This window comes from Cupressus sempervirens, chromosome 8 (genome assembly GCF_028749045.1).
Source record: "Cupressus sempervirens isolate cs-2001-9-10 chromosome 8, ASM2874904v1, whole genome shotgun sequence".
Lineage (NCBI taxonomy): Eukaryota > Viridiplantae > Streptophyta > Pinopsida > Cupressales > Cupressaceae > Cupressus > Cupressus sempervirens.
This window is the reverse complement of record NC_143125.1, coordinates 358,603,312-358,626,644: the sequence shown is the minus strand read 5'-3', so window position 1 is coordinate 358,626,644 and position 23,333 is coordinate 358,603,312. Positions and strand designations below refer to the sequence as shown.

The window sequence follows — 23,333 nt, the reverse complement described above, 5'->3', positions numbered from 1 at the left end:
CGAACTCACAAAGTGAGAAGAAGAAGGACCTTTCTAAGGTCAAGTGCTTTGGATGTCACGAGTATGGTCATTATGTCAGTGATTGCCCAGAAAGGAAGAAGGCAAAGAAGCAAGTGGTGGCTTCAGCAAGTGCAAAAGAACTCTCCAGTAGATTGGAAGATGAGTTTGCACTTATAGCTTGTATGGTGAGCTCAACCTCACAAACTATTTGGTATATAGATAGTGGGGCGTCATTTCATATGACATGAGTTAAGAGAGTAGTTCTCCAATTATAAGGAGGAGAACACCAATATCCAGATTTCTATGCGAAACTTGTCCAAGCTCAACCCGATTGGGAAAGGGACTGTTCAGCTTCAATGGGAGAATGGAAAGATAAAAGTTCTTCGGTCAGACAATGGAGGCGAGTACGAAGGAAGTAATTTTCAGGAGTTTTGTACCATGGAAGGAATCAAGAGACAGTGGATTGTTCCTTACAATCCATAGCAAAATGGAGTTGCTGAGAGAGAACCATTCTATATCATAGGCGACAAGAGCCATGCTACATGACCAGGATATGCCCCGCTACTTATGGGCAGAAGCGTGTAGTACAGCAGTCTACATTCAGAACAGGGTTCCACACAAGGTCCTAGGGAGGATGACACCAGAGGAAGCTTTCACAGGTAAGAAACCTAATGTTAGCCATTTTAGAATATTTGGGAGTTTGGCATATTGTCACATTCCAAGTGATACGCGTACCAAGTTAGATTAGACTGTAGAGAGGGGGTACTTTGTTGGGTACAGTGAGACTTCAAAGGCATATAGGGTTTTTATCCCCGAGACTAGAAGAATTATTGTCAAACGTGAACTTAAGTTCATGGAGGACAAGGCATTTAGAAGGTCCAGAGATTTGCCACCAAATAATCAAAGTGAGCAGCCAGCAGAAGCTTCAAGGCCTAGTCAAGGGCAACAGAGCACAAGTGCAGTTACCAGTACAAGTGTAGGCTCAAGTTGTGAAGTTTCACAGAGCATAAAGCAACATGTGCAACAGGAAATGCATCTAGAAGACTTAGAGGTTGATATTTCATCCTCTACAGTTGGCAGTAGGAACTAAGAGGTTCAAGAGACACAAAGGGATACTCGGGAGTTTGTGAGAGCTCCTAGAAAGAGTACTAGACAGTGAAGACAACTATCCAAGTTCAATGGCTATGTAGCATTAGTTAGTCAATTGGTAGATAGTGAGCCTTCCAACTATCAAGAGGCTTGAAGCATTGAGTATGGCGAGATGCTATGGTTGAGGAGTACTCCTCAATAATGCAGAATGATGTGTGGGAGGTAGTTCCTAGACCAACAGATAGAGCAGTAGTTGGATCACGCTGGATCTATAAGATAACGCACAGTGCAGATGGTAACATCGAGAAATACAAGGCAAGGTTCGTAACCAGGGGGTTCTCTCAGAAGGAGGGAACAGACTACGAGGAGACATTTGCTCTAGTGGCCAAGTGTACTTCTATATGAGCTATAATCTCATTTACAATACAGATGGGATGGCAGGTCTATCAAATGAATGTCAAGACAGTGTTCCTTAATGGTGAGTTAGAGGAGGTATACATAGAGCAACCAAAAGACTTTGTAGCACATAGCAAAGAGACCCACATGTGCAAATTGATCAGATATGTCCGAGGTGAAGGTATCAGGTTGATGGGCTATACTGATACAGATTGGGCAGGAAGTACAATAGACAAAAGGAGCACTTCAGGGTGTTGTTTCAGTTTGGGATCAAGAGTTGTCTCTTGGTTCAGCAAGAAGCAAAAATTTGTGGCTTTGAGTTCAACAGAAGCAAAATACATAGCCGCTAGCATGGCGACATGTGAAGCTATATGGCTTCGGAAGTTGTTAGTAGCCTTGTTTGGTCAGAAGGTTGAGACTACTATAATACACTGCGATAATCAAAGGTGCATCAAGTTGTCTGAGAATCCAGTATTTCATGATAGGTCTAAACATATAGACATCAGATATCACTTCATCAGAGATTGTGTACAACGGAGGGTTGTTCAATACCTACATAGGAGCAAGTAGCAAACATTCTGACAAAGGCATTGGAAAAGCAAAATTCCTCTTCTTCAGAGATAAGTTGGATGTCATGCAAAACAACTTCCTCACTAAGAGGTAGTGTTAGTTTTAGGTAGCTTGGACAATTGTTCATCCACATGTGATTAGTTGACAAATATTAGATTGATGACAAATATTTGTTAATTAATTGACTCCTCCTAAAAGCCACTAGTAGCCTATTGGTTAAGTTGTTTTAATTGAGAAGCAACTAGAAACTTTTTGGTTAGGAAGCAACTAGAAACTTCTTGGTTGAATTGTCTTTATCAAGAAGCAACTAGAAACCTCTTGGTTAAGTAGCATAAAAAGGGGTCAAGGGAGGCATTTGGAGAACAGAACAAAACAAAGAAGAAGAAGTTGTAGAAGCATTTACAATGTTAGCAAAAGAGTTTACAATGATAGCAAACAATCTTGCTGTGTTAGCAAGGGCGCAATGATAGTGTGGGGAATAGCAGTGGGGAATATCAACAGAAAAAATTAGAAAGTTGTTTGAATTCTGCCAATGAGAGACAAAGAATTGTGTATCTCTTGATTTGTTGAAGTTAATATATTTTCCATCTGCAAAACTAGTTTTCCCTTAGGGGTTTTTCCAGAGACGATTTGTCCGAAAACATTGTGTTCTTTATGTTCTAAAAATTTTTCCATCTTTTATTGGTGAAGTCGCAATTGTGTTATTTCTTGATATTAGCTATGAATTTGTTTCCAACAGTTCAATAATCGTTTATGATAGGATATTAGTAATCAGTGAATGCAATAGTGTTAATTTTCACACCATCATCAGATGAAAGAAAACTACAAACATGTGAGATTAAATAGAGAATGTGAATGAATGAAAGTCAAACTTCTGAGATTAAATAGAGGTTAAGGGAACCTAGGTTTAGAAGATGGGGAAGGGAGAAGGCGAAATTATGATTAAAAATTATCCAAGAGGTTAAAAGAAACAAGAGAGAGGATACTTAAAAGAATGAAAAAAGTATAAGTACACCTTTACTCGGTTCTTTTAATCTCTAAGATAGTTTGTATATTTTTATCTCTATTCTTCACTCTCCTCTATAGTACTAGGTTACCCCACCTCTACTTAATCTCACAAACCTGCAGCTTTCTATCATTTTTACTCTATTTATTTCTTTTAATCCTTATGATAGATCATGAAGTGTGATCCATAATGTCAAATCCACAGTTTAAACCAGAAATGAAATGAGACTAACATTATGGACTGAAAATTACATGGTTCTACCTTCCCTCTCTTATATAGTACTAGGTTACACCACCTCTACTTAATCTAACAAGTCTGCTTTCTATATTTTTTACTTTTAATCCTTATGATGGATCATAGAGTATGATCCATAATGTCAAATCCACAGTTTAAACCAGAAGTGAAATAAGACTAACATTATGGACTGGAAATTACATGGTTTAAATTTCAGCTTCTTTAAGTATAAGCATATTGTTCTACTTGAATGACAAATTGCAACTTCTTTTATTGTTTTTCAATTAAATTTTCAAATATAAAATTTATAATTGTTATTCCTTCTAACATCCCAAAAATCTGGGAAGACGCCGCTATCCCAACTGCCCATCGCCCATCTCCTACTTCCTAATCCCCCAACCCAGATTAAGAAACTCGGAGAAACACCAGAACAAACATTATTCTGTACAGAAGCTTGGCAAAACATAACATCTGCCAAATAAACTTGTTTTATTTGAGTTCAGATCAAATTAGTAATGTAAATAAATTTCTTTGACGACGAAGCACATGATATCCTTCAGCTAACTAATCCATTAGAGAATGTTAGCAGGCATGCTGCTCCAGTCTCAAAACAAATGCTATAATACAGATAAAATAATCTTGTACATCCAGTAATCTGAAAAATCCACTCTGCCCATAGGCAGTTGACGGAATTATTTATCAAAAATAAATACCTAGAGGAAGCTATTATACAGGTGGGCAAGACTTGAAACATTTTTTAAGGCAATGCCACAGATTGGTACTTATAATAAACCAGTTACACATATCGACAAGTGATTTATGCAAAATTTGTGATTATATGGTTCCTAGAAATTGGAGATGCTATGGCTTTTGAGATGCTGTCCAGAGAATCTAACATGTAGCTTTTGGGATCCTGCGAGATGCTGCCCAAAATTTACAGAGCATCTAAATCGTAGCTTTCACAAACCGTCATGCTGTCCAGAGTTTACAGAGCATCTAAAGCATATCACTGCTCTGAGTTTTATATATACCCACTCCGGGAGGGAAGCACCAATCACAATTAGTTGGCTTATACATCAAACAAACAATGTCTGTTTATTTTCAGCATCATGAAGGTATAAAATGTGCAAATTATAATAAGCCTTCAACTGCCTATTTTATTGTGTCTGGGTAAAAGTAATAGGTAAATTATAATAGGCATTCAAACGTACACGTACAATTAACAACTATTTCTGCAACAACTGAGATTTAAATCCATCTCCCTACATTAGGATCCAAAGCAGTATCCAAATTACGTGGAATCTACTCTCACCAATAAAGCATTATCATACAGCACAAAAAAGCATACAAATATACATAAAACAAGACTTCTGAATAAGTTTGCATTTCTTACTTCTAAAAATTATAGGTTCAAAACGTGTGCCAATAGTGAAAACCATTATTGACTTCCAGACTGTTGAATGTAGAACAAAACATAAAGAGTCATAGGTATAGGGATAATTGCATCAACTTGTTTTTAAGTTATGTTTCTAGACTTTTAAAAAATAGACTATCGACTGCAGAACAAAAGATGATATCAGCGCAAAGGATTATTGCAATAACTTTCTAAAATGATGGGTTATATATTTCAGCAGACACTAAACACATCGTTGACTGCCAGAGTCTGTTAACTACAGAACAAAAGGCAAAGTCATTGGTTCAGAATAAATGCATTAACTTCTTAAAAAAGCTAGAATCTAAACTTGTGCCAGTGCAAACATAAGATTTTGACTGTAGAACGAAAGGTAAAGTCGTCAGCATACAGGATAATTGCATTTACTTCTAACAAAGTTGGAATCTACATTTGTGTCAACAGAAAAAATATCATTGACTGCCAAAGGCTGCTGACTGCAGAATAAAAGGTAAAGTCATCAGGGTAAAGATAATTGCAATGACTTCTAGATAAGTCAGGTTCAGAACTTGTGCCAACCTTGAATATGTGGACTGCTGAATAGTTATGTCAACAGAGTAAGCAATAATTGCATTAACTTCTAAGAGAGCTGGAATCCATATTTGTGTCAAATTTCAACAGTTACAAGATAATTGACTGGCAAAGACTGACTGCATACTAAAAAGTAAAGTCATCAGGGCAGGGATAATTGAATTGACTTCTAAATAAGTCAGGTACTGAATTTTGCCAACAGCAAAAATGTAGAAAGGTAAAGTCACCGAGTAAGTAATAATGGCATTAACTTTAACGAAATGAAATCTATAATCGTGTCAACAGTAAAATCGGACTGTTGACTACAGAATAAAATGTAAATTCACCGGGTAAGGATAATTGCATTGACTTCTAGAAAGTTGGGTTCTGGAATACTGCCAACAGTAAAAATGTAGACAGTTGACTGTAGAACAAAAGGTAAATTCATCAGTGGTGTTCATAACTGCTATTAACTTTCATATGATTCTACCCAATACAGGTGGAAAAATTAATTCTATTGTAATTGCAATCCTCATATGCTATTATGTAGAAATGCAAGTGTCCAAATATTTTGCCTTTTTAAAGGGTTTTGGAACCCTAAAATATGTAGAGCAAATCCATTCAAACCTCTCCAATTCAACAAATGTTGATAGTAGAGCTCATTGCCAATTTAAAAGGCTGTGCAAATTTCTTTTCTACAACAAATTCTGTATTAAAACAAGTAACATCAATATACTGACTATAAATTCCTTATAAACCTTGAAATTAGACAGAAAATTTGATTAAAATAAAATGAATCAAGAAAGAAAAGTCAACACTGGGTATTGTTATATGGAATAATTGAAACAACCAAGAGATTTTTAAAAAGTTTAGAAATCACCAAACATTCATCAAAATTCTAATACTATAATAGACCAGGAATTTTTTTCAAAGCAAACACAGCCGAGTTTTAATTTCTTTGCAGTGTTCCTAAAAAAGAGAAGAAAATTAATACTTTTGGTAGAGATAAGGATTTCAGTTTTGAACTTGAGTGATCTTGGCATATTTCGGTTACAGGTATTACCTAAAAGTAGCACTTTTTAATTTAAACAAAAGCAAATAATATAATGGTTGCCATCTCAATTACATTGATCAGTGCAAATAATATTATAATTATGAAAAATGGCATTATCAGATGAACGGCATTTTTCTCTTGTTTGACCTCACCTTTATTCCCAGTGGAACAACAAAAAGGCATCCCACGGAGACTTGTCTCAAACAAGAAATTGAAAATAAATCATACCAACGACCGGTTTTGATAGACTCATCTAAAATCCATACATTGATAAAAAGAAAGAATGTGTGGGAAAAAACCACATCAAAGGAAGTTTGGGATGTGCAATCAGTACAGCTTGTTTAGCACAAGAATGATGTGAGCAGACACATACCCCAAAATCATACAATCTAAGAATGCATGGATCAGAAATGAAGGATCTCTCAAAGCTCAAGAGAATTTTAAATTATTTAATCGATGCAAGTGACCGTTACCAATAAAGATCTCATTCGAGAATTTCAAGCATTCACGTTAAGTGAAAAACTGACTATACTATATTCAGTACCTCTAGAAGGTCCCTGTAGCAACATGAAGACATGCTTAATAGAGACAATAATGCTGAATTGGCAAATGATTTTGCCTCCAAGTGCAAGAAACCTTAATGGAAAATTCCAAAAAAATATTATTGTGGATAATGATGAGCAAAGGAGAGGTTTGCTACGATTAAAATCTTCCTGGTAGTTTTGAGCGCACCAATACTCCAGAAAGAAATAAATGAACAAAGGTAAACATGAAACTAATAGTTGATGTGGATATGGAAACTGCTGATATAAGTTATAAATTGCTTTCAGCAGATGCTTACAAATAAGTCAAAAACGATGATGCCTTGCTCAATGATTCAGGTACTCACCCCAAGACTGGTAATATTGACAGCTAGAGAAATCTAACAAAGTGATCAGGGAACATGCTACATTTTAAATGATTCACAACTACATGTAATAAATATTTGATTCAAATCCAACAACACTGTTTGTGGGCAAGCAATCTGAGGAAGGAAGCACAGACTTGAATTAATCCATTAATTCATCTCACAATAGCCCATTAACTCATTCATTTAATTTTCCCACTCACCTAGAAACCAAAGCTTATTTATTGGGTGGGACTTACACTACGCGAATGATTAGCAAGGAAAAATTAATTGCATTTGATGTCATTTTCAGTTTAATTCCATCACTGCATTCAGGAATTGACTTGTCAAAGAGGGCAATTATATTATTCTATCAAAGCGTGGTGTATTGAGTTGTGATGCTATTTTAACTTCATAGCATTCATCCACCATTCTGAGAATGTGATCAGATAATGGGTCTCATGGGTTTTGAGCCCTCCTTTGTACCACAAAATGAGGCCTCTAGCAGTTAGAGGTGTCACTCATGCTATTATATTTCTGCAATTGTGTTCTGGAACTGATTTGATAACAAAACCAGAAGATAAAACCACTTTCACTCCCTTTGGCACTCTCATCCAGGGGCTGCAATTGTTATGAAGATAGAATCTTCAATATTAGCAAGTATTTCGGGCCTGCCACAGCTGTACAAAGTACTCAGTAACTTTGGGGAATTGCTTGCAGGCATCACATATTACAAATTGTTACATATTGTGGATCATGTGATCAACTAGAGTTTGACTGGAATCTTGAAAAGCATCTCTCCTAAAAGTGGATCAAGTAGTAAACTTTCAGTTGGGCATTTAAGATTCTTTGGGAGCATTGCCTATTGGCACATTCCAAAAGAAAGGATAGGAGAGTTTGATGAGAAGAGTAAAATATCGAAGGTGATGAGAAGAGTAAAATATGATGCCAAGGCAAATAGTAAAATATCCCTAGAAATATCATTATCAAGGAAGAGAATTATGACAAAATAATATGTGATCATCCTCACACTTAGGGTTGAACCGAAACTAGAAAGCACTATTGAATCAAGAGACGAAAGATAAGAAAATGACAACCTAAATTCAAAGCTTGATGTCAGACCCAAAACCTAATGTTCCTCTAAGAATATCAAAAAAGCAATGAAATCACCCATCAGATTACAGGACTATGAGGTCAATTGTACATTGATGACAACTGTTGTAAATGCTTGTGAACCAAGCACATTTGAGAAATTGAAAAAAGATGAAAAATAGTGAAGTACTATGACATAGGAGATGGATTCAACTCATCAAAACCATATATGGAAATTGGTAACTTTACCTGCTTGTAAAGAAGCCATTGATTGTAAATGGGCGTTCAAAATCCAACAACTCAATTGACAAGCATAAAAGCAGGACTAGTAGTTAAAGGCTACAATCAAATTAAAGGTATTGATTACAAGGAAACTGGTGCAGAGGCACCTAGCACAAGGACATTCCGGGAGGTCTAGGATAATTACAAGATCCATTTGAGTCATATTTGAGTGGTTTTAAGTCCATAAGAAACAAAGATGTTCATATTTGAGTAGTTTTAAATCATAAGAAACAAAGATGTAAAACCTATACAAGCCATTTGAAAGTTGTCATACAAAGATCAATATCAGTCAGACGTGTTCAGAATATATGAAATTTAAAATGGGTTTCATATGTCATGTTTGGTCCATTTGAAGCTGTTTAATGTGTCAATGTAAACTTCCAAAGTTCTATATAACAAAAACGCAAAATTGCTTTAAAGCTGCAAAAGTGCAACATTGCAAATTTGTAGGGTTTCATATGTCATGTTTGGTCCATTTGAGGCTGTTTAATGTGTCAATGTAAACTTCCAAAGTTCTATATAACAAAAATGCAAAATTGCTTTAAAGCTGCAGAAGTGCAACATTGCAAATTTGTAAATTTGTAAATTTGCAAAGTTGCACCAAAAGTTGCTAATGGGTGGATTGGTCAGCCCAAGATGGTTAATACAGTTCCAAACTGTCATGGAGCATTATAAATGATGGTTAATGGTCGAACTCAAAGGGAGGAGGTAAGTTAGGGGGTCAGATCCAAGGATCCAAACTAAGTACCTCTAACTGTCTTTTCAGATCTGAAGACCATCATGGAGTGGGATAGATTTTTTATTTATTGAAAACCTCCATGTGATGGTCAGTTAACTTGTGGGAAGGAAGAATACTGTATGGATAACCATTGTAAAGTAATAGTCTGTGCTATCAATGAATAAAGGTTGAAAAACGAAATAATACCAAGAGAGGGAGGGGGTGAATCAGTATTTTAAAACTTTAAATAAATAAAAACCAACTGAGATTTCACACAGCTAAACAAGAACACCAACATTGTCTCATGGAAAATCCAACAGGGTAAAAAACCACGGTATTACTAATCTCCAAAAAGGGCTACACAACCAGTACAATGAAGAGCAGCAACTCTTCCAAACACCAAAAACACAGCACAGGCTCCAACCTGGACATTCAGAGGCTACAACCTCACAAGGACACCTACCCAATATATCAGATACAAAAACAACGATTATCAGCGAGCTTTAGCACTTGTTTTAACTAGAGATGGTAAAACTCACAAGACCCACTGAAATCCAGACTATCAATCTGTTTGACCTGAACCAGATTATATAGTTTCACTCATACATCTGTTTCAGACTATCAATCTGTTTGACCTGAACCAGATTATATAGTTTCACTCATACATCTGTTTTCAGATAACAACTTCTATCACACTCTTTCAATATTTTCGGTTTCATTCAAGACAGAGGCTTGGTGAACCCTACAGCTCCCTTTTAGAACATATATTAAAAACAAGCAGAACTAGAAAACAAAGCTCAGTGCTCAGAACAAACGCATGGAAACATCCAAAGTTTTTTATCATCCTCCAACACATTAATTACCTTCACACATTTTTGTTACTCACAGTCCATGCTGCAAAGAGCGCAAAGAACCTTCCCTTTTACAAACTTCTGCACTCTTCATTGTTTCACAATGTTCCTACAGCACACACTTTCTCAACGCACACAGCATGATTAAAACTGTATATATTATAAAACAACCTTACTGCCTTTTTTTAAAATCTGATTTTCCAAACTCCATCAAAAAAACAACTCTTTCAATTTGTTAGAGCTCTCCTATATCTGTCAACTCTAAACATGCCCCATCCTTTTCTTTTACCGTTTTCCTGAAAAACAATCATGTATGTCTACTGTTTTTTTGGTAACTAAAAAATGCACACCTTGCAATGATAATTTTGATAAATAAAAGTCTAAAAGGCGTAGTTTTGTTCACTTGAATATCTGCTATAGACTGCAGATTCTGGAGTTGAAGTGTTTGGATTTTACAGCTGTTGTTCCCCTTAAAAAATATCTCTGCAAAGATCCAAAAATATTCAGTCAGAATATCATTGTTGCTTACCTGCCACCCACTGATAAAAAGAATACGCAGAGCACAGAGACAGTTTTATAAAGATATAAGGCAGAACTGATTTATTTCTACAAGAAATGTACAGGTGCCTGAAACGGAAATTCTATGTCATATTCTTTGTAGGAGCAATATGCCCCTGCCACCTGGTGGATAGAATCATAGTCTCAACTTCAACTGACATACAGTTTAGACTGCATACACTTGTTCAATGAATCAAAGTTTCCTTGAGAGACTTAGAACCAATCATACACCTGGAATATACATAGGAAGGGGAACCCATATGTTCTCCATGTGTACAGCCCATCAATTGAACTCACTCAACATCCCAGAACAGCTCCACACATTAATATGAATTTAAGCACCAGTCATCAAAGATAAATACTAACAAAGGTAACACTTTTATGCAAGTTTATAACTGTCATTCTGTGATCAGACGTGTTTTCTCTGATTGTCTTGCATATTCAAGTCTAAATGGATTGTTTTTGTTCCTAAAAGCTATTGGAAACTGATTAAGGATGAGTTTACATTGTTTTAATACAAGTTGGACATCTCTCCGTGACAGATGAAGGGAGATCCAATATATTTAATGAATACTGGCATTAAACCATTAGTTTCAGAGTCATAGTCAAGGGTTTAGTTATAACTTGAAATGTAACCACTGAATAAGTCTGAGATTTTGAAGTGGATTCCCTACTCTTTGACATGCTTTTGGTTTTGTGTCAAATGATGTTGGCATGTGGAGAAAGTTGATACCGTTGTTGGCAGAACTCGGAAAATTTGTTTATTTTTTATAGTATTTTGGCATTAAATGATTTGTTTCCAAAATGTAATGAACTTTAATGGCCTAAAGAGATGTATTAAGGATTTCAAAGGTTGATTTACCATCACTAAAAGGGCAATCTGATGATTTCAAGAGATATGATCAAAGTTTCATATGTTGGCACTGTAACTGTCATGGTAATGACAGTAATGACAGTCACAATAATAAGAAGGCAATCACTGTTTGATGAATGGCCCTGATAATGTATAATGGAAATGTGTTTGTTCTGAGATGGATGGTTTAGGATTGGATATCGATGGGATGGTGTGTGTTGCAGGCCTCATGACAAGGCAGAAGTCAAGGATTGTTAGTATCTTGTTGATTTATGCTGACAGGACTGATGTTGTAGATGCAGGGGTATGAAAGGCTGATAGTGAAGCTGTCTTGTGTGACTGATTAGATGGAAACTTGCCAGAGATATATTGATTTGATGGCTATGATGTTGCCTTAAGAAATGTTGTTTGGTTTTGAGATTGGATCCTACAGAGAGGACTGATTGAGGAGTTGATTGACTATGATGAAAAATGCCTCTCATATGTTGTCAATGTGAAAGAATGATGACTGGATCAGATGCCTCTAATATGTTGTCAATGTAAAGAGTGATGACTGGATCAGATGGATCCTAGAGAGTTGACTGGTTTGGTAAAGATGCACCTTTGTTCCAATTGTAAAGATGATCATGATTATAATGCTGATAGCATTTGTTTCATAGCTGAAATAGAAGATCCGTGATATGGACGTCAAAAGTGCATTCCTGACTGGAGATTTTATGGAGAAGGTATATGTCACACAACCTCCTAGTTAGATTCAATGAAGAAACATATTGCATGTCATCTTAAAAAGACACAATATGGTTAAAATAGGCTCCACAAACCTTGTATTCAAAGATTAGCAAGCACGTCATTCAAGGGGTGATTTTAGAAATCTAATGCTGATTCAAATTTATAATGGCTTCTAATCACAAGTTATCACTCATTGTGTTGTAGGTTCATGATTTGTTCATCACTAGGAATCTACTGCTAATCCAAAATTCACGAGAATCTTTCATAACCACAAGATAGCCCCACAATTATGTATTGTGATAATCAAAATATGAAATATGTCCAAGAATCTAGTGCTCGTACTTTGCATAAAGTGTATAAACTAAAATCTTACCCAAGAAAATAGGGGCCACCAACTCTATAGATTTTAGGTTTTCCTGGGCTGTCTATAAGACAGAGGGAAATTTCCCCTGCTAGCTTAAAAATTTCAAATCCATGTATCATCCATATATAGTTTATAGATTCCCACTAACAAATTGGGGATAAAGAATCTATTTTGATCATTATTTAGCATTCATAGTTGCTCAAAACAATCATGAGACCACCAACTTTCCTCAAGTTTCAAAGCTTAAAGTTTTAGGCTTGCCCACTGTTACAAGATTAATAGGACCACCTACGTATGTAAGCTCCTAAAAAACTCCCGGCACCATCCTCTGCAATATGTTAAGAATGACCTCTCCATAGAACCACTACTCAAGCTTATGTTATGTAGAGACACAACTGTCATGTAAGGACACATACAACTATCAGCACAGTTAAGCTTCACCTTAGGAGAATAATTGATAAGAATTTAAAAGACAAGGCATTTATAAGTTATTGCCATCTTCAAAGTTCATTCTGGCAGCTAAAACTGGACACAAATTTTAATATGATATGCGGTGTGTGCACAAGTTTTAATATGATATGCAGTGTGCGCTAATTCACAATAGATGCAAATTTAAAAGATCTTTGTATTCTAAATTTTATCAGCAAAAATAAGCAACGCACAAAAGTCTGGAAGCTTACAGTCCAAATTAGCATCACCCAAGCATTCACCAGACCTATATATTAGCTGTCTCTAAGCCCTGTTTTGCATTATTAGCCATATATTTCAGCAAAAGATTATTGCTTAAAGAGCATACATATCTGAGAGGTGATATGAAGGAAACACCATAAAAGTTTCTCTTTGTTAACTGGTAAATATGGAATTATAACCCTGGCGCCTGGATCACACCAGTGTTACGTACAGAGAATTGAACTTGAGTGTTTATTGCAGTGCACCCTTTCTTCGTCATTCACGCTACTGGTCTTTACCTTGTCAGTATACAATATAGACTCTAGAAGATTGACAATGAGAAAGTAAGTGCAGACTGATAAACAAGAAAACTCATTCAACACAAACTTATATTTACCAGAGATAACATAAAGATCTGCAACACACATAGTTAAGCTGCACCTTAAAAGATTGATTAAAACTTATAAAACAAGGCATTAAAGTTACTGCCACCGTCAAAGTTCACTTTGATAAGTAAAACGGGACGCAAATTCTAACATGGTATGCGCAGTTTCACTAGATGCCGTAATTTTGTTTGGTAGATATGACAGTCAAGGTTGTGAAATTGACTGTAACTACCAGCACAATAATACGTACTGTGTCTTGTTACTCGCACTGCGTAAGCGTCTGCAATTTAACTTACAACAAACAGGAAAAGAACAACTGCGCTGATAAATGCCACAGCACCTAAAATACAATTAAGTTTAGACTCGGAATTATAATAGAGTGGTATTTAGAATTAGTACTTGCAATGCACAAAAGTCTAGCTGAATCATGATACCAATTCAACAACCAAACTCGAAAATAATCCAAATCCCTTTGTTCAGCACAACCGGTCATTGTGACAAACGAAAAACAATTATTTCAGCATCTGATATAAGTTTTATATATGCATGATTATATGGCACAATACATTTTTCAGAAAAATGACCAAAAAGAAAAGAAAAGAAAAAACAGATGATTGAAAGAAATCAATCACATCCTCGCTTTACATCACGATAGCCCTGCAGGTGAATACAGCCCGACAGCAAATTTTCCCTCTTTCGAATCTTCCTCTCAAGCGAAAGATACTCTAGGAACAACTGCCCACCTACAGACTCCTATTCTTTTGATCGTTCCTTAATTGTAATACAATCCCCAGGGAAAACTGTACAGAGTGTAGAGAAGCATTGACAAACCAATTTAATGTTCTCCTCACCTATCGGGTATGGTCCGGCTCATGGAATCAAGAACCTCGGTTCTAGTGCTCACGATTCTGTGAAAGAGATCTCTGACCTGTCTATCAAGTGGGTCGAGGCCCTCTTTCACGGTAGCCCAGACCTGCATAAGCCTTAGAACCTCCTTCCTGACCTCCTGATCCTGATTGTCCGTCAGCGGAGAATCCACGAGCTCGGAAAGATGACGTATGCAGGCAGAAATCTGTGAAATTTCTCTCAGAAGCCCAACAGAGCTGCCCCGGCGGTCACGCTTTCTCGACTCCTCCATGACCTTATCATAGATGGAGTGCAAAGGAGCGGCCCAGATGAATGTCCGCGGAAAAGAGAAGTGGGTCTGGAGGCCACGATCCTGACAAGGAATGGCAGCCACGAGAGTCCACATCCCAAACAGTATAATAGCATTCATGGTATAGGCCGGGATGGAAAATCCATTACTAGCAGCAATCTCCGTGCCCTTGGGCGGGAGGAGGTTCGATCCCATGGCCTGCAGCTGCCGCCCAGCGGACCACGTCCGAGAAACAGACCACGACAACGAGCGAAAGTGCACTGCAGCATTAGAAGACCCCACAGGCCGCCCAAAAGACCTGTACCGATACTGAGCAAGCACTGCAGTGGAGGGCTCTTTGTCATCAACAGCTAGGGTTAGGTCAGCAAGGGCTTTCCTTGCGCGCCGGAGCTGCCCTTCACCCAAAGACCTGTGCCTCACATCCAGCGCGCACAACACAATCTCGACATGCTTCTGCCAAAGGCGGACATGATCGATGCCATCCCTGATAGCATTACATAGATCCAAGGCCTTAACGCTGCGCTCCAAGAAATCATCTGCAATTCGCTCCTCGGCCTTGGAAAGAGGAGGCTTTGGCTGAGCCACAAGAGTCTTGAAGTCGGACTCGCAGCTCAGAACAGTTTCCACGACCTGCCTCATCCAGGCCAAGGACAAGAGGGCTTCCCCATTAGCGGAATCCTCAGCTAGGGTACCCAATCGCTCAGCCACAGTCCGCTGAAATGCCTCAAGGCTCTGCTCATTGACGCCATCCTTGCTGCTGTTGGAGCTGTGAGCGCTGTGATTGCTCATGGGATGCACCAGCACGCGCTGAGTCCGTGAGGAGAAGATGAGGCCGCTCTTCATAAGGCTGAACCAGATGCCTAAGAGGGGGAGGAATCAGAGCCCAAAGTAGTAATGGGAATGGGAATGCGAATGTGGGTGGGAATGCGGGTGAGGGGTACGAGGGGTGAATTTGGAATGAATGTACATTTGTGATGAAGGAAGAGGCGGCGCTTTAAAGAGGGGAATTGGGTCAAGCGAGACGCTTGACTTGCGAGAGGCGACAAAGACGGCACAGGGATTATGGGTGACGCTAATGTTGTTTGGAAGTTGGAAGCATTCCGCACCCCCGCCCCCAACACGCCTCTCACGCGCATCCCCTATTATACCTATGCACATCGAACATTCCATGTGACTTTGACCCATCCCACACGGTCCTATGCCCCTGTATTTTAAGAGAGCCTGCCCGTGCTTTCTTGCTCAAATCATTGACTGTTTTTTTACAGACCATTTATTACTTCCGATGTCATATGCCGTGGGTACGTAGGCATCCCTGAGACACTTCTAAGATGGGCATGTAGGGGAAGTGTGCCAATATTCCCACGCTTTAATTTTGTGGCACATTTAGAGCTTAAATTAGGGGAAAGTCTATAGTAGTTGTCGAGCCTCATGTCGTGCACTTAGAATGAGTCGGATTTGGATGATTTTTTCGAAGTAGCTCTGTATGTAAGTAAAGAGTTTAAAGCTAAGGTTGCAGCTTTTAGGTATTCACATATTTCTTTCTAGATATCATTAAACATCTAATAGTCAAAAAAAATGGTATTTTCAAATTGTCGTCTAATACCTGTTATGCTTACACCAATAGTCATTCACTCAAATATGTCAATACTTGCAGCCAAATGTCTTAATGGTCGTTACTGAATGTCCCAATCGTAGTGCACAAATGGGCTAATTACTAACCAAAAAAGCTGAAAAATGGTTGATTATTAGTAGATGTGTGATCAGCGTGGTATGTGTGTTATTATTCTCAAGGCTCATTTTAGTAAGGGCCCGTTTGGTTGCTGGAATACAATCAGAATAGGAATAGAAAATTAGAATTCATTTTTAATTCTCTATTTGGTGCGCCAAATCGAAATTGGGAATAGGAATACGAATTCCCATTTTGCCCCAAAATGAGCATTTGTCCATTCTCCAAAATACTTGTAATTGGAATTGCTATTCTCATTCCCATTTTGAATTTTTCTTATTTGAAAATGTTTTCAGATCCGCTTCATTCTAACTATCTGTTGGAGCTCCCCAAAATGAAAAATCATGGCCATTTTCAAATTGATGATGAGGTTTTGTTTGTAGGGGAAACAAACCAGTAAGGCCAAGTTGCTTCTATACGAGTAGATCTACCCTCTCCATCTCACGTTGCTTCATTTTTAGAAGAAGCGTCAAAAAATATTAGACTAATTTCGACCCAGGTGTGACATTCCCTCTATGTCTATTGTTTCCTCTTTTCTTTATAAGAGCTAAGAAGGGGAAGAAAATTGTAGGATGCAATTATGCAAAGAGTAATTGTACAGCAATTAGCACGGATGAAAGGAATTTTCTCCATAGGTGTTCCAAGCGATTCTAGTTTAAACTTTAGCTTTTGTTTGTTATATATTATGCAGATATCAGACTCCTTTAGCAATAAACACAGTACATCAATATCAGTGTTGAATGTCATTAGAAATGTCCATTGGGTTGGAGTGGGATTTCTACTAGTGGTTGTTGTTATTTTCAAATTCTATTTTCTATTTTGTCGATCCAAACAGAGAAAAATAATTCCTATTCCAAAAAAATAATTCTCATTTCTCAATTCCTATCCCCACAACCAAACAGACCCTAACTAGAGCTAAACATAACCAAAATGTCATGTTTATTGGACCTCCTAATAGTTACTCGGTACTTTCCCCTATATTTTACATTTCAATTGTTTTTTTTGTTGGAGTTGAGGAAAGCCAACTCCGAAGACGCCAAGATCACCTGCATGCGAAACCTGTCAAAGAGAAGCCATAGAAGGGAAGAGCATGGAGCACGGGCAAAAAACCCTAAACGGACATGAGAGCCATCATAATGCAAACACAAGAAGAAATGTATTTACAATAAGAAATGATGTTATGATTTTGTTGTGAAAATACAAAGAGGGAGCCCGAATATAAAGAGCTCATGGAAGCTTGTAGAACAAGCTAGAAGGAGGTAGAAGATAAGATTGACAACTCAGCACATATCCACAAAAAGTGGAATATGCTAAAAAAGGAGCAAACTCCCGAGTTGTCAACAACTAACCACTACATGCATTAAATACAAAAGTATTAAATAAATGCATGACCTAAGTAAGCTTAAGCAATAGAATAAATAATTAGATATTAATTATTTACTCTAACACCCCCCCTTAAGTGCAACTTAGGGAAATGCCTTAAGCTCACAAAACAATGATGAATGCATAATGGGTCCTAGCATTGAGGCCATTTTAGGTACCCAAGTACAATGCAAGAAGATGCAACCTCTGTAAGCGAGGAAAGAGAGAAAACCACGTGGGAAAAACCCTCCCCCAAAAAGAGGTAAGAACCCAGTGAAGAGCTGAAGAAGTCTCCAACTAGGGAAATTGTCCCCTAAAACAGGAACAAAGAGTGATCATGAAGAAGCAGCATCACTGAAGCATGAAGAAGCCGCAAATCTGTCAAACTGCTGATCAAAAGAACCTCCATGGAAGAAGAAGGCACGAACTAAGCATGTCTATATGGTAGATGATCCATCTCACCGAAATGCATAAGTAGCCAGCCACTGCAATCGCCTTGTATATAGGATCAACCACTGAATACATAGTTCACACTATCGAACCATCGAACCACGGATGTATTAGAACAACAGCATAAACCCCCCTTAATGCAAACGGGGTGTGATGACAGGCAATTGAGAAGGTGGGCCAAAGTCTCCTGCAAACGAATCAAGAACGAGGAGAGAGGAAAAGAGGTACAGACACCGATAAAGACACGGTCAAACTGACTCTGCATGGGGCTAATGTCGTGGAAGGGACACTCACTTGACAAAGGGAGAATGCCTAAAACAGCAAACAAATAATCCCCCCCATGGTGCTTTATGAAAATAGTGCAAGTACACCTGACTCAAAACAATGTTCATGACTCCCAGAATGCAAAAGTGACACTTTATCTCAGCGCGAAAATAAAAAGTGCTTCAAAATGATAGCTACAATGATCAAAACTGAAAAAGAGCTGAACCAAAAGAAATTACAGCCGAAAAGAAAGCAAACCATGCCAGGAAAACGATCCTCGGGCCTAAAACACTCAAAATATCCACCATAGAGCAAAAACGCCAAAACTATGATAGAAAGAGAAGAGGCCAAAAAATGAAGAAAAAGGACTACATTTCTGAAAAGAACACAGAACCATCTTTCCAGAAATATAAATTTTTCAAAAAACTGACATGGGACGCAAAAGATATGCATGCCGAAGTCAAAAATAGGACTTCAGACTTCAACAGAAAAAACAAGCAATAAAAAAGCATCAAAACCAAAAAATACCTGCACCAAAATCTCCGTCTCGGAACCAGCTTTCCGAGGCTTCTTTCAGATCGGAAAAATACCTCCATATGCAAAAGTTATGGCCAAAAAACCAAAGGTAGGTCTAAAACCACGGGAGAGGTGCAAGGCAGGGTGCTGATGCAGGATGACGTCATCCTGACGTCAGCAGACCATGAGATTAAAATTGACGGCCCGTCAGCCGTCGCAGCAAAAAAGGATGCCACGTGGCATCGCCACGTGGCAGTACGCTAGATGACGTGGCTGACGTGGCAGGGGCCACGTGGCAATGTGCCACGTGTCACGCACAGAATGGCTGCAAAGGCACTGACGCGGACTGCAAGCTGGCAGGCGGAGGCGGCCGAGCGGAGGCGGGAGGAGGTGGCCGCAAGGGCGGCGGACGCAGACGAGCCGCCGGCAGAGGGCGAAGGACCGGAGGCGGCCTGGCCGCGGCTGAGCCCAGGTGGCGCTGCCTGCTACAGCCGCTACGGGCTGCGCGCGGGTGGCGCGTCCTTTTTTAAAAAACAAAATCGCAATAAATTCAATTTTTTCATCCGTACGGCTCCCTGATCTAAAATTTTTTTGCCCCCTGGAGCCCTGTCTCCAAATTTGACAAATTTTATATGAATCCTAACTGCAAATGGCCTTCCGGATCCAATGGTGATGGCCGTTTGGGCTGAAAGTGCTCCAAAAATATGCTGATCCCCTGATTTGAAGAAAAATTGCACAAACAAACTAGGGTTTGTGACTCCAAATCACGGCTTCTAAATTTCTTCAACGAAGCTACAGCAGGAAGGCTCTGATACCATGTTGGAGTTGAGGAAAGCCAACTCCGAAGATGCCAAGATCACCTGCATGCGAAACCTGTCAAAGAGAAGCCATAGAAGGGAAGAGCATGGAGCACGGGCAAAAAACCCTAAACAGACATGAGAGCCATCATAATGCAAACACAAGAAGAAATGTATTTACAATAAGAAATGATGTTATGATTTTGTTGTGAAAATACAAAGAGGGAGCCCGAATATAAAGAGCTCATGGAAGCTTGTAGAACAAGCTAGAAGGAGGCAGAAGATAAGATTGACAACTCAGCACATATCCACAAAAAGTGGAATATGCTAAAAAAGGAGCAAACTCCCGAGTTGTCAACAACTAACCACTACATGCATTAAATACAAAAGTATTAAATAAATGCATGACCTAAGTAACCTTAAGCAATAGAATAAATAATTAGATATTAATTATTTACTCTAACATTTTTTGTCTTTATATGTGACTTGACACCTAGAGAATATTTTCAACTTCTCGGTATTAATGAAACTCACTCTCGAGATTGTCAACCAATAAAGGGTTTTTAGAATGGCATTTTCAATGTGTCACCCAAAATATACCACATTGTGTCATTCATCGTTCACAAATAACCAAAAAAAAGCATAAATCCCCTTATTGCAAAACATGAAACATTTTCTTATAAAATGAATTGACTGTGGGTCCACTATCGTTGACCACTTTAGCGTTAAGAAGGGGATTTCATAAAATCACTCAATACCTTTCATAAATCATTCAACATCCCATTTAAATCATTTCATGCCTACCAAAAATTGATCAACTTCCCTTTAAGATCATTTGATTATCCATTCATAAACACCTCAACACCATAGTTACACGTCGAATGATACGTTGCCAACCTTATTGGGGTCACCACTTAGTCACCCTGGAGCTCTAAAAAGTCATTTTTTCATAGTTTTGGGACTTTTGTCTACTTCCTATTAAGGGTTCCAACAATCTCCAATGCTTACTGAGTCATCGAGGATTTCAATGCACATTCAGTTAGCCCCTCTGCTTGAACTCAACCTTTTCAATGTTGTTCTAAACATTGCTTCTGCTCGTTCCTAGTTGTAGTTTGATGCTTGCTTTTATCATTTATGTGTATGTCATTAAGGATTTGAGTTTGAAGTATTTTCATAAAATCACTTAATACCTTTCATAAATCATTCAACATCCCATTTAAATCATTTCATGCCTTCCAAAAATTAATCAACTTCCCATTAAGATCATTTGATTATCCATTCATAAACACCTCAACACCATAGTTACATGTCGAATGATACGTTGCCAACCTTATTGGGGTCACCACTTGGTCACCCCGGAGCTCTAAAAAGTCATTTTGTCATAGTTTTGGGACTTTTGTCTACTTCTTATGAAGGGTTCCAGCAGTCTCCAATGCTTATTGAGTCATCGAGGATTTCAATGCACATTCAGTTAGCCCCTCTGCTTGAACTCAACCTTTTCAATGTTGTTGTAAACATTGCTTCTGCTCGTTCCTAGTTGTAGTTTGATGCTTGTTTTTATCATTTATGTGTATGTCATTAAGGATTTGAGTTTGAAGTATTTTCATCTTTGATCTATAAGTTGTCAAGGGTTTGAGTCATTTGATTTATTTCACTATGTGATATGAAATGTAATGTGTTTCTAGTATTATTCGATGCATTTTTTCATCATTATCTATATGTTGTCGAGGGTTTGAGTTAGATGGATTCTTCTGTCATTGTTGTGTATGTTGTCAAGGGTTTAAGTCATTTGATTTATTTGGCTACATAATATGAAATGTAATGAGTTTGCTTCATTATTTGATGTATCCCTTCCATCATTTATCTATTTTTCGTCAAGGGTTTGAAGCATTTTTTCATCATTTCTTATTATATTGTCAAGGGTTTGAGTCATTTGATTTATTTCATTGTATTTAATATGAAATGTAATGTGTTTGCATTATTCTTTGATGTACTTTTTATTCATTTTTATGTTTGTTGTCAAGGGTTTCTAATGCAATGGAGCCTGGTTTAGCAAGTCTTAAAGACAAACTAGCCCTTAAGATCCTCTTCACTGAAGGAATGTCCAATATTAGTGTCCTTACTCTTACCAATGTGCTCAAACACCCATCACAAGTGTAAAAAATAGAATGTTAATTTATCACAACCTAACCCCAAACAAGGAAATCCTAATCACAAGGAAACCCCTTACTACAAGACAAGTTATCACAAATTGTTGTTACAAGCACAATGACAACTTTTTGACATAAGACTCCAAAAACATTCAACAGGACTAGGGGTGACTCAAGGATGAACTTGTGGTCTATTTAGGTCCATTACAAGGTGGATTGAAGGTTTAAACTATACTATGCAACATATAACCAATAGTTGCTTCACAGATCCACAATCTTAGGCTTGTAGCCCTTAATTCTGAAAATCAGACTTAACTTCAACAATCTCCACATAACCCTATAATCAAATCATTGATTCATATACCCTTTTGGGTTCTACAAAATATGCCAAAGCACCAAGACTGGGTGGTGTAAACAAATCAGGTTTTACCTAGTTTCTCCTCTAGGAAATTAGCCTTATTAGGCCTCCAAATACAAAGGAAGTACACTTTTCCAATGTCCCAACCCTAATCTAACAATTGGATCATGAAGGAGCACACAAATACAAGTTATAGACCTGATTTCAAGACATGTTGATTCTTTTGGAGCGAGTTAAGGGAGTTGTTGACCAACGCTAAGAGCATGCACATGGGACTTGCATGCCTAGGACATCGAATTTCTCCTTGCCACTTGCCTCTTAAAACCTAAAACCAAAACCATCTTAATGTACATGGGTAACACTTGGATTTCACCAAAGGCCATTAAATTCCCAAGATATGACCTATTTTGCTTGAAACCCTAGGTCTAGCAAATAATTATGACAACTTTCACAAAAACTGAGATATCTTGAGTTACGATGAATCAGAACTTCAAACAAGATGCATCTGAAAGTAATTCATCAACCAATCCAAAAATGTAGATTGACCCTCTTTGTCTATTTGTAAACGTCTGTACAATCTACTACATCATGGAATTTGCAGGAAAATTTGAGTTATTTTATTGATTCAAAGGCATATTTACACAACATTGTCCTACCCACTTGAAAGGGCTTATGTAGACCTCCCCAATGGTCATAAAAGCTTTTCAAACCAAATTTGGCTATGGGGGAGTGAAATTACAAAATATGCAAGTTTTTGCTAAAAGTTGCTTAACAACTTTTTAGCAATTTTGCAATTTGTGCAACTTTTACAATTTTTGATCAAAACTCATCTAAATGATCTAACTAGGACCAAAACA

At 37.9% G+C, this 23,333-nt stretch overlaps 1 protein-coding gene across 1 annotated transcript; it reads right to left on the bottom strand.

Moving 5' to 3' along the window:
• Positions 1-10,279: 10,279 nt before the first annotated feature.
• Positions 10,280-15,835, bottom strand: LOC149542814 (ROH1, putative (DUF793)). Its single transcript, XM_089797703.1, has 2 exons — positions 14,549-15,835; positions 10,280-10,621 (listed from the first exon to the last, which is right to left on the bottom strand). Exons 1-2 carry the CDS (start codon positions 15,694-15,696, stop codon positions 10,609-10,611), a joined length of 1,161 nt encoding a protein of 386 aa, XP_089653829.1. The 5' UTR covers positions 15,697-15,835; the 3' UTR covers positions 10,280-10,608.
• Between the last annotated feature and the right edge of the window lie 7,498 nt (positions 15,836-23,333).

Excerpts from the sequence above, each read along its gene's own strand:
- LOC149542814 (XM_089797703.1), bottom strand. The coding sequence starts at position 15,696 with ATGAAGAGCGGCCTCATCTTCTCCTCACGGACTCAGCGCGTGCTGGTG.